This window comes from Lolium rigidum, chromosome 7 (assembly GCF_022539505.1).
Source record: "Lolium rigidum isolate FL_2022 chromosome 7, APGP_CSIRO_Lrig_0.1, whole genome shotgun sequence".
Taxonomy (NCBI): domain Eukaryota; kingdom Viridiplantae; phylum Streptophyta; class Magnoliopsida; order Poales; family Poaceae; genus Lolium; species Lolium rigidum.
The window spans coordinates 285446377-285458257 of NC_061514.1; the positions used below are offsets into that span (position 1 = coordinate 285446377).

Below are 11881 nucleotides of genomic sequence, written 5' to 3' on the forward strand. Positions count from 1 at the left end.
GTACTTACATTAGTATTAGTTTGCAAGTACCTTAAAGTACTCATGGCTGTGACCCTGGCTATTCCAATGGCCAGACTATGAAGAGGAGCAGCAGTATCTGGATGACGGACAACAGGACAACTACGAGAACTAGGATCGTCTCCTAACGTCAAGCGTTACAGTATGAGTTCCAGATATCAAGTTGTCTGTTCACGGTTTGTACAGAATGGAAACCACTTTTTCTTGTGCCATCCCTCAAACAACACAGTTTGTATAGAATGGACATGCTAGTGTTTGCTTAATTAATTGGTGTGAGATTTCATTATCATAGTCCTTCGTCAAGGGTCCTTATGAGTTATGCCCCACTTACACTGTCTAAAATGATTTTTTACATTAGCTTCTTCAGTTTTAGTTCATGCCCAAGATGAGCAATGTCACACTTTACAAGTTTGTTGTGTATTGATGATTCTTACGGTGCTCAAACGGTTTGACATTTATAGTACGAGTATGAAGAAAATATTTAATTACTCAATGAGGTTTAGGTGCTAAACCCTGGCTATGCAAGCAACATTAATTTACTTTAGATGTTGGTTTTCTTAATCATATTAACTTCTGAGAGAATTTACTTTTTGATCACCAAAATATCAGTCTATTGTGGATATGCCTTTCTCTGTAAAGAGGAATTTTGTATGTCTCACATTTTGTTCAAGTGAAGATGCTAAATGACAATGCATTTCTGCTACATTTTGCCAAGATTACCCATTTATGTCTTCCCATAAATGTTGTTTGTAATTTGAACAATGGATCAACGGTGGACGAACTGAACGAATAGAGTGGACACCTGAACTGCTGAACACGGTTCATTTGTGTGTTCCCTTAGATTGCTCAACTTCAGTGCCTTGCAACCTAAACTCAGCGCCAGTATTTTTTTAGGGCTAAAAGAGATGATTTCATTCAGATAATTGATACAGTTGGTTACAGTTTAAGACCAAGGCTTTACTAATCGGTTATGGGATCTCACCGCTCCATGCATATTCATGGGCAGCGTTGTTTTGCACTCCTTTAGCTGAAACAAACAACTCCAGTTCTGGTTATCAGGCATACAGTTTCGGACTTCGTGCAATGTACACCTCAGGTACAATAGTGTGTTGCATCCGCAATATACAACTTTAACGATTGAGGCACAATCTGATTAAAAAAATAATAGGTTATGTTGTCCTCTCTTTTGCAAGGTGCACTCTATGGAGAAAGGCCAGGGCTTCAGCTTCTTCAGCGCTGATGCAGTTGTTCAGAACACTGCCTGCAGCAACTATTGTTTCAACATGAGCTTAGCAATACCACCGTGAATTGTTCTAGATGATCCACGCAGTAGCATAAATAATGGATGTAGATGAATTGTTGTAGATGATCCATAAATAACTTAAAACTACGGAGTATTGCATAACTTAAAACTACTCAAGATGTTTCTTGTGCTGCTTCTACTTCTGCTTTTTCTTTTGCTCTTGCTTCTGCCTCTTCTATCAACTTCTTAAGCTGCTCTGCTTTTGCTTCTTTGCTGCTTGTGCTATTCTCAATAGCTTGTGCTTCTTCTATAATTTTTAATGTATCTGCAACTAGATCAGCCTTGCAAGTAAGAAAGATAGGGAGTCTTTCTTCCTTTATCCTTTTATCTTTACCCATGTGTTGGATGTCATAGCAATTCCCTCCTTGCTTCTTCATAGTCTCTCTCAAGCATGTTTGCAATGTTAGAAAGCTTTTAGCTAGCTTATCCACCTCATAGTTCTCAAATTCTTCATGCACAACTTCAATCCGTTCTCTTATATTTTTAGGCGCTCTGCAGTCGGTGAGAGATTGAATAGACCGAAAGAAGCATAGATCTAGAATGTTCATATCAGGACTATTAGGTGGTTGTTGCAGTAACACAATGTTCGGGCCAGTTTGTGCAACAACTTGTAGGAAAACAAGGTCGTTAGGCTTGATGTGTGGGGTGGCATTGTCTTGTTGTATATAGATAGTTCTCCCCGCGTCCTCATCCGGCCACTTGTCTAGTATAGCAGGGATTACTTTATTGCACATGAAATCCCTCATTACATCTCTGTTAACTTTCATTGATTTGAGTTCAAGAGTACCCTTTTCCCTGTTTTCGCTTCTTCTAACAGTTGCAGTTTCAGTGACAAATGGCCATGTTCCTATTTTTCCATCAAAAGTGCAAACCTTTATTCCATCAAAAATGACAAACCTTGGCTTAGCCACAGCAGTTAAAAACATAACCTTCCATATACTGTTCTTATTATGCACTGTCTGATATGGGGTAGGCTCTCCATGGACTAGATAGTACACATTGTTTTTCTATGTCAAGTCAAATCATTTTTCGTCGACATGGACAAAATTGTCCATTTCCTTGAAGAAAACACTCATATTTGTCATTGTGCACTCTTGGAGCATAAACATACATAACTTCAGTCTTTCAATTTTGTTAGCAGGCTTTAGAGCTGGCTTCAAAGTGTTTGAGCAGCGATTTAGTTCACGCCATTCTAACCTTCTGTGCAAGGTTGTTCAGCTAACATTGAGTTCCCTTGCTAGAGCTCTGACTGTTTTTCTTCTATTCAATGGGATTGAGGTTATCCTGGAGAGCTCTAGATCTTTTCTCTTACGTCCAACTCTGCCTTTTTTCTTCGATGAAACATCTACTTCTTGCCCCGCTGCAATTTGTTGTCGTGCTTTTTCCAGATTTTTTCAACTGTACTTAGACTTGTCTTTAATAGACTAGCAACAAGCTCCTTTTCTTTTTTATCCACCTTTCCATCTCTGGTTTGTATAAATTGCATTGCAAAGTAAGCTCCAAATCTTGCTTGGTCTGATAGGTCTTTTCCAGATGGCTGCCCAACACCTCCTGCGTCATTGACTACATGGCCATTATCTTCTTCGAGTACTTCCACTTCAACCATGATGGAACTGCATGACAAGAAGAACAAATAAGTACTCCCTCCGTTCCGGAATATGCTTGTGCAAATCTGATGATGATGCTTGTACTTATGCAAATATGATGATGATGTTTGTGCTTGTAAGAACTATGCTTGCAAATCCGTTGATGCTTGCTTGCAATATTTGAGTTATTTGAGTTATTTGGATTAGCTGTAAATGCGAATACTTGCGTGCTTCTGGATATTTGGACAAAATTCCAGCTATATCAAACTGACACAGCCAAACCTGAATGGCCAAAATATGGAAGTTACTTTACCAATCTATACTGAGGTTTATTAAATATTTGTACTTGATGTTGTATTTTCCAGTTACTTCCTCAGTTAGAAAAACAAAGCTGCTTGTATTAAGAATTCTCTTACTCCATCGGTAGCCTGAGGGATAAATATAGAAGTAGTGGGGGACTATTTTTCTTTTGTAAGGCATTGCTTAATTTATGTTGTGCTAGCCTAGCCTAGGACTATTTTGTTCATCATGTTCATATACATTCGAACTCTTGATTTTTTTAGATGAACTCGGAGTAACATTCAAGGGACCTTTTGTTTTGTTTGGTACAGTATGAATTTGCTATGGGCTCCAAGTAATATATTGTCCAATTTATTAATCTGACCCAAGCATGTCTGCAAACTGATCCAATTTACTGTCATCTTTGTGTCACTGATATGTTGAAGTGAGAGACACTGCGTCCACGACAGAGGCCCGAGGAGAGGTTTAATGGTGCTGTAATTCGCGTATCTTGAAGTTGAACCAAATTTCTATACTTTACACTACGGTGAGCAATATGTTTTGTAGCAGTACAAAATTCCTTTACAAGATTTGAATTGGTAACCATGTGGCACTTGCAATGATCAGAATATAACCTTGACGAGCTGCCACTGCCGGATGAAGACGAGCTGCCGCTGCCAGATGAAGACGAGCTGCCGCTGCCGGATGAAGACGAGCTGCCGCTGCCGGATGAAGGAGCGTGGCGAGCAGCGTGGCGAACTGGAGGCTGGCGAGCTTGAATAAGGGGAGGCGGGCGGCGGAGCCAATCTGAGGCAAGCGGTTCTCCAGGAGGGTGTCGACGAGGAGGAGGCGGAGGCGGGTGGCCGAGCTGTCGCTCCGCGGCTGTCGAGCGAGGAGGGGCTCGAGGAGAAGCGGGTGGAGGAGGCGTCGAGCGGGGAGGGAGCCGAGGAGAAGCGAGGCGGAGGCGGTGGCGGTGTTGCCGCTCCGGCAGGCTGTCTAGCAGGAGGTGGGCGAGGAGAACCAGGCGGAGGCGCGTGGTGGAGCTGCCGCTCCGGCAGCTGTCGAGCAGGAAGTGGGCGAGGAGAACCAGGCGGAGGTGCCTGGTGGAGCTGCCGCTCCAGCAGCTGTCGAGCAGGAGCTGGGCGAGGAGAACATGGCGCGTGGTGGAGCTGCCGCTCCAGCAGGGTGGAGAGCATGGCGCTGCTCCGGAGGATCGATCTAGCTGACCGACCGATCGATCGATCGATCCAGCTAACCGATCGATCGATCTAGTCCGAGCTGGACGGAGAATAGATCCGGGAATGACCGATCAGATCTGAGAGTGTTTTTTTGTTATGTTTTGAAATATGCAGGACTGGATTGTAAAATAACATTTGTGAAACGTTTCCTTCCCAAGTTAATTAAAAAGGGACGGAGGGAGTAATTGCATAGGATTTAACAACAGTTTACACGATGCATTGAGGAACAAACATGCCACACTCCCCACTTGGACCTATCAACACAAGCAAATATATTTTGTGTGCAGCCACAGACCTAGCGCAACCAAACCTGAGGTGTATGGAGGGGATAGTGGGTGGTTACAGGGGTATCAAAGGAGATACTACCTCTCTCTATTTTTAGATGTCCAAAGTTTGTCTAAATTCGAATGTATCTAAACACTCTTTAGTGTACCTTGTGGAGGTGCACGTGCTAGTGGAGGTTATTCAGGCTCCTTGTCCATGGGGAAAAACAATGATGGACTCACTACTTCCTGACTGTGGGAAGTACAACAACTGACGAGCAGTCCAACGCACATAGAATGCGATGATCCGAAGGAGGTGGTGCCGTACGTGGAATTCGGGGATGCGCGACTCGCCGAAAGAGGGGGTGGGCTTGTGGTTCATAGCTAGGGTCCACGAATGCCCCAACCAGTGGCGGACGCATGAAAAAACTGGAGGGTGGACACTCCAAAAAAATTGCACTAGCGCTTGTGGAATAAAAATTCAACAGTTTATTGCGATTGTAATGGGGTATGCATATTCTAGTGGTTTTACACTAATTGTATGTAGTATCTTTATGTACATCATATGGTATTATCTATGTCTTTTGTACTTCCTCTTGTGGTCGCTGGAGCTGTACTGCTGGAGATTTGAGTCGATGCTGTTTCGCTTGCTTGCCTCGCAGGTTCTCGTCGCTTGCTCGCGTGTAAAGTGTGTCGTGTTCTAGTTTCTGATGTCTGAACCCTAGTAGGTAAAACACAATTCACAAAATTTTGGGGTGGGCCACGGCCCACCCAGCCCACCCTCTGGGTACGCCCATGGCTCCAACCAGAATATCGGCAAAGAGCGAGGCCCATGGAGGGTATGAAGGTGGCGAGGCGACGAGGGGGACGGTGATAATTAAAGGGAGGCGGGGCAGAGAGGATGGTCGATGGAGGAGGAGAAATCGCGACGACGGCGAGTGGAGAGGAGGAGACGCCATCCATGGGAAAAACTAAAACATGATCGGGAGAGAAAGAGAGCAAAGACAATGGGCCGGGTTTGTGTATGAAGCTAGTGTGGGCCGCAACATCATGGCCTGGTTCACGAGATATCACCGAGGTCGTTTTGCAGCCGTCCCGTGTTACGTTGGCTCGGCCTACTCGGGCTATATCAGGTGGTAAAAAGTTCCTGGAGGACGCCGCGCGCGACGACAGGAAGATCTAGTCCGTTGCTGAGATCGATGTAACGGATGTGTGCGACAAATCGCTGTGAGGGGTCCTAGGTGGTACAGTTTTACTGTTAACTAATTGTATTTTAGGCTCGGCAAAAATAACAAAACTTGATTTCATCATTGATGAACATTAGTGAACAGATCAAGATTTTGTTACTTTGTGATATTTTGTTACTTTTATTGAGAGGAAAATATAATGTATTTCAATCTGAATATTTATACACTGATAGATTAACATTCTACGTCTACATATTTTTTCAAAATTTTCTGAAACTTTAAAATCAAAAGTTTTGAAGTTTGAAAAAAGAAAAACAGTACCGGCTACATGTAGCCCGCGCTACATTTGAAGTTTTCGATGTAAATATGGTTTTTTAAATTTTAAAATAAAGGGCTCCTGGAGTTGGGAATTTGTCGCGCACGGTGTACAGGAAGATATGGACTTTGCGTTCTTTGGTACAGGTGGGTGGTCTGCTGCACTCTGCAGAGATCTCCATTCTCCGATCCGCCCCCAAAATCACCTCTTTCCCCAATCCTTCGCTCCGATGGCGACGGCGGCGCAGCAGGCCCTCCCGGACGAGATCCTCGAGGAAATCTTCCTCCGCCTCCCCACGGCGGCCGACCTCGCCCGCGCCTCCGTGGCCTGCTCCTCCTTCCGCAGCGTCATCACCGACCACTCGTTCCTCCGCCGCTTCCGCCGCCTCCACCCGCCACCTCTCCTGGGCATCATCTCCGCCGCCTCCTTTCTCCCGGCCCAGCCGCCCCACCCCTCCGCCGCGGCCGCCCGCACCCTGGCCAACGCCGACTTCTCTTGCTCCTTCCTCCCCTCCCGCGAGCGCTGGCAGCGGCACGACTTCCGTGACGGCCGCGCCCTCATGGCCGGCGTCCCGGAGGGAAGCACCGTCGCTGCCAACGACTACGACCCCCGGTTCTTGGACATGGACTTCGCCGTCTGCGACCCGCTGCACAGGCGCTACGTTCTGCTACCTCCGATCCCCGGCGACCTAACTGCTCTGGTCGACCAACCGGACATCTTGGATGTCGAACGCTTCCTTTCTCCTTCCGGCGAGGATGAGGAGTACGCGTCCTTCGTGGTCATGTGCTTGGTGGAGTGCAGAGCCAAGCTTGTCCTCTTCGTCTTCTCTTCTGGTGTCGGACAGTGGCAGGCCATCACGTATGGCAGCTGGGGCGCCTTGATCGCAGGATCGGTTTATTGTCAGCTATGTTACCGCTACTGCGTGCGCGGATGCTTCTGTTGGCCGATGCCAGAGATGAACAAGATGCTCATGTTGGACACTCGCAGTATGGAGTTCTCCTCCGTCCAGCTCCCGCCTGGCCCCCGAACACGTCGGATTGTCTTTGTGGAGGCAGAAGAAGGCAGGCTCGGAATGTTCACTCTGCCTGATGATGAATCTGAATTTCCCCATGTCCTCCAGTATTCCGTGTTGCGAAATGACGGGGAAGGTCAAAATCAGTGGCAATCGGAGGCGACAATATCTCTGCCATTAGGTTCTCAGTATAAAGCCATGGGTGTAGCTGGGGGACATTTGCTCCTCCAAGTGATTCCAGAAGGCTTCTATTCTATCCCTAAGCCTGAAAGACCAGACTTGGATTGTTTCACAGTGAATCTCCATACCTTGGAGCTTGAGTGGTTTTGTGGGATTAGGCATACCATTCTACTTCCTGACCTCTATGCCGGTTTCCCATCATGCTTTTCTGTACCAACTATTTGAAGTGGTAAGCTTGCTCTTAGTCTTTAATTTGCGTGTCTAGTGCATGCCAATTATGTCAATATTAGTTTGATGGTATGGTATTGTGCATTGTCATTCTACTTATCATATTTTCATGAACAATGCTCATTGTTGCACAGTTAAATTAAAGTGAGCCCATTTAATCCTCATGCGCATTGTTGGTGCTCGTATGATAATCTAATGTCTAATTAATTGTAGAGCTGTTTACCTCAAAAAAGCAAGGAGTGTTTGTTTCTCATCTTGTGAATATGCATGCTATCATTTGAGATTATCATACAAATTAAAAGTCAAAGCAACATCACATGACTACTGAAATGCTCCATTAAGTTGCACTTGGACATATATTGCCTATTTAGTTTTATGCGCCTTGTATATTACAACCTATGTTTAGTTCCATTTGTAGTTACCTCTTAACAGTTTCCATCTATTTAGCTGCACTTGGCATTAGTGGCTATTTATGTATCATGTACATTTCAAATGATAGCTAACCCCTTTGCTTGCACTATATACTTCATGTCATTCCCTGCTTATTTCATTAGCATTTTCGTAGTAAGGTTAGATTGTATAAAGACCAGGTAGCATGACATTATAGCAGCAAACGAACCTCTTATCAAAACTGACACTTTATACCATCTAGTTTTAAGCATGGTTGCATTTTACTGTGTACATGATCTCCTAGAGATTACCATTAGATGCTACGTTTTTGAATGGTAAGACTCTCAGATCAGCTGAGAGAGCATGTTACTATTTTTTGTTTTGGTCGTTAGTTGGGGAAGTGCCCTTTTTATTATTGCGGGGAAAGAGTTGTGAATTTTTGCAGCAAAATGATCATAGTTGTCTACTGTTTGAATTTAAAAACAGGCCCAAAGTTCCCACATATTCTAGGGTCCGGGGAACAGATTTGTAGGCAGTCTTTCCCTTGATTTTTCTCAAAGAGGCCAATCCAATTCTAGTGTGCTGATAGGAGTTGGATCATAGTGTTTCTCCTTTATGCTGTAAAATTAGGCAATATTTGTTGGATTGCCATCACCAGATTCACAGTGGCCTCGTCTAATTTTGTTTCAAATAGTGTTGACTGGTGACTTAACATTTATGCATTGAGGTTTCGCTTATGCCCAGTAAAATGTGTTCTAACTGTAATTATCAGAATTTTGGAAATATATTGGGGCAAGTTTCCACATCTGATTAAAGCATTTCCACCAGACTGCATGCTCAACTTTTAGCATATCGACTTCTAACGAGCCTCTGAAAGTAAATGTCTGTATTTCATCTGAGAAGAATGGTTTCTCATCAGATCCTATTGCAGGGTTTAATCTGCATATGGAGGGTCATCTATTCTTGCCGGGTTGCTAGTGCCGATTACTGGGAATACTGCTGGTGCAGATTGGAAGGATGGATCATTCAGTGCATCGTCTGGACTATGGATTTCTTTTGGCTAGTTTGAGTTCTGTGCCTGTCCTTGTGTCTTACCATAATTCCATTACACGTATGTCAAGCGCATATTACCTTTTCCCCCCAAAATGTCCGTAAAAGTCACACTGATTGTTGGCAGATTTATTCAGCAGATGGATCAGTGCCGGTTTCCTCCCCGAGCAAGGCGAAACTGAAGAAGCACAAGATCACAACCACGGCGGTGGGATCAGTGACACCAAAAGCACTAGAGATGAGGCCGAGGATCCTCCCATACCTGATCAACTGAAGTCGCTTCTCCAAATCTGGAACAATGCAGCCCATGGAGTAGTTTCTTTCTGGTTTTGAGTTGCAGAATCCGTAAATAGTAGTTCTTTCAGTCAAAACTTGTAGTTGGTCTGCTCTGTGGGTTGCTCGAGAAACCCTTTTAAGTGAGGTAGTAACTAATAACTGATAACGATGACGTTTTGTTTTCGCAATGGAAATGGATCAGTGGGTGAGCCCGTGCTTCTTAAGAAAAACTGAGGGCGTTACATATCCTGAGCGCTACAAAACTATACAAGTTCGTCCTGTCTATGCAACTACCCTGAACTTTTTGCTGGTAAGTATTGTGGTTGCATCTTCTTTTTGCCTTCAATGCATTTGTGAAGTATTACTCGATGAAGGGATAGCATGTCATTGCCTTCAATACTACAGGGAAGACTAGCGGTACAGTTGAAGCTACCACTTGGCACTTGCCCCTGGCCTCTCCTGCACAACCTGGAGGGAGGACCAGAGGCCACGGTCATGAGGCTCTCCACTGTAGAACATGCACTTCGCTGTGTGCAATTGATTTGCAGGATCTGCTTAATAATTACCAGCAAAAAGATTTGCATGCTTGCACTTTCATGTACTGCTACTGTTTTCCGAGGAAGAATAAATATTTACGATGGACTTAATCATTTGTCAGAGTGCAAGTGAAGGTCGCTTCTGCCTTGCCCACTAACTTCATCTAAAAGCGACCACGGCGACAGGACATCGGAAGTTCCTGCTAAAAATCGTTAACTATGAAACTCAACACTTAGCCTACGCAGTACCAATGCATCGTAGCCTTTCAAACCATATACACCAATGAATCGATTTGCCTCTGTACAACCTGAAGAAATGGAGGACCAGGGCATGGAGGCTCTGTAAAAAAACACTCTCTTGGCTGCGTGTAATTTATCTGTTGCAGGAACAGCAAAACCGAAAATAGTTGCACTTTCCTGCCAAGCTTTGGAAAGAATGGACTACTATTCCCTCATCCGAAAAAGGAAGAGCATTTACAATGGACATGAATCATTAAGCTCGTGTGTGCATTTGCCTCTTCAGCTAAACCGGACTGTAGAACCATGAACATAACAACAGATGGGAAGCTGTAAAGAAACAGATGGAATCGTCGAAAATCTAACCTGCAGTTGAGAACCAACTGATATGCATGCATCTTTATTTTTGTCTATCCATGCGGATGAAGACATCAGCAATTAAAACTGGCAATAGTTTTAAAATCAACCTCGAAAAAATAAACTGGGAATAAGATGAGAGTTGGTCATCCTAGTGTATCATGGGAGACGCCTGAGTTCCCTCAGCGGGGAGATGAGCAAGAAACAACACACCATCGAACTCATACATATATATGATATTAGCACCATACAAAAGCCAGTAGAGCAAGCAACTTCCACCAAATAATCCCAAACAAGTTGCCTAGGTACAAAGCCTGAGAGACACTTCCCAAGAAGAGCATAACACAGATTCAGATTCAGTGACCGAGCTACCGGCGCTAAGATGAACTAAGCTTTACATAGAGAGTTAAAGGTGATCTACATACCTATCAGCACTACAATTAGCTAAGTTACGACACGCAACTGCAGCACCTACTAGATCTGCTAACTAGACAAGAGACCTCATTTAGCCACACCTGACCACTGATCTCCAGCGGCTCCAAGAAGCCCTCCTTTCCCTTCCCCGCCACCGCCACCACCACTAGCAGCCCAGTCACCACGGCCACTCGTACTAGCACCGCCGTCGGTGCCGTCGTCCCCATGGACGTCGGGCTTCCCGATCAAAGCCTCTGGCGGCAGCACCTGAATGAATCCCAACGCGGGTGGCATCGGAGCTCGAGGCCGTCCGTCTGGGTTGAGGCGGAACCTCACCGGAGGCCCTCTGGCTTTCACCCACACCGCCCCGCGCCTCGACGCTCTCCTACCCATCCCTAGCTCCTCTAGCTCTTTCCCTCCTGGTGAGACGACGATGCTTGCCAGTTGCCAGAGAGGAGATGGCCGGACCGGACGGGTTCATTTTATAGCGGCTGTAATCTAGAGAGGATTCTGGATTCCGGGAGCCCGCCCACGGGTTTCCAAACTTTTGGGGTTGCCGCGTGCGTCCTGCGGTGGGTACGCAGCATAAATTCCTAGGAGTATACGAAGAAGAAGACCGGTCCATGCATTGATCCATGACGGACTCTGTCGACTGTCGTCTTGTACGTGTAGTACCCAGCTAGCAGTTGGCGCTGGAGTACGCCGGAGTGACCGGAGGACCATCCATTGCACGCATGAAACCTCCATTGATTGCTCACTTTCGATGTCAAGAAAAAGTCTCCATTCATTGCGGATTAGTGGGGATGGATGGATTCCTGGATATAGGCACGAAACAGAGCAGCAGCGGAGTTTTTTTTTATATTAACTGATGACGAAAATGGCCAGAGTTTACATAGTAGTAGAAAATCAGCTTACAAATGATAGCAAAAAACAAGCAAACAAAAGAGATAAATTAGAAGTGCTGCTTGAAAATGCTCCAGGAGCACGTGCTAGAGCTTCTCTTGCATGAGA

At 45.2% G+C, this 11881-nt stretch overlaps 1 protein-coding gene across 1 annotated transcript; it reads left to right on the plus strand.

The window, feature by feature from the left end:
• Positions 1–6419: 6419 nt before the first annotated feature.
• LOC124672895 lies at positions 6420–9522 on the plus strand. The gene is made up of 2 exons (XM_047209053.1): positions 6420–7611; positions 8932–9522. Exon 1 carries the CDS (start codon positions 6420–6422, stop codon positions 7605–7607), a length of 1188 nt encoding a protein of 395 aa, XP_047065009.1. The 3' UTR covers positions 7608–7611; positions 8932–9522.
• Positions 9523–11881: the final 2359 nt, after the last annotated feature.

Coding starts and splice junctions, on each gene's coding strand:
- LOC124672895 (XM_047209053.1), top strand. CDS start 6,420: ATGGCGACGGCGGCGCAGCAGGCCCTCCCGGACGAGATCCTCGAGGAA.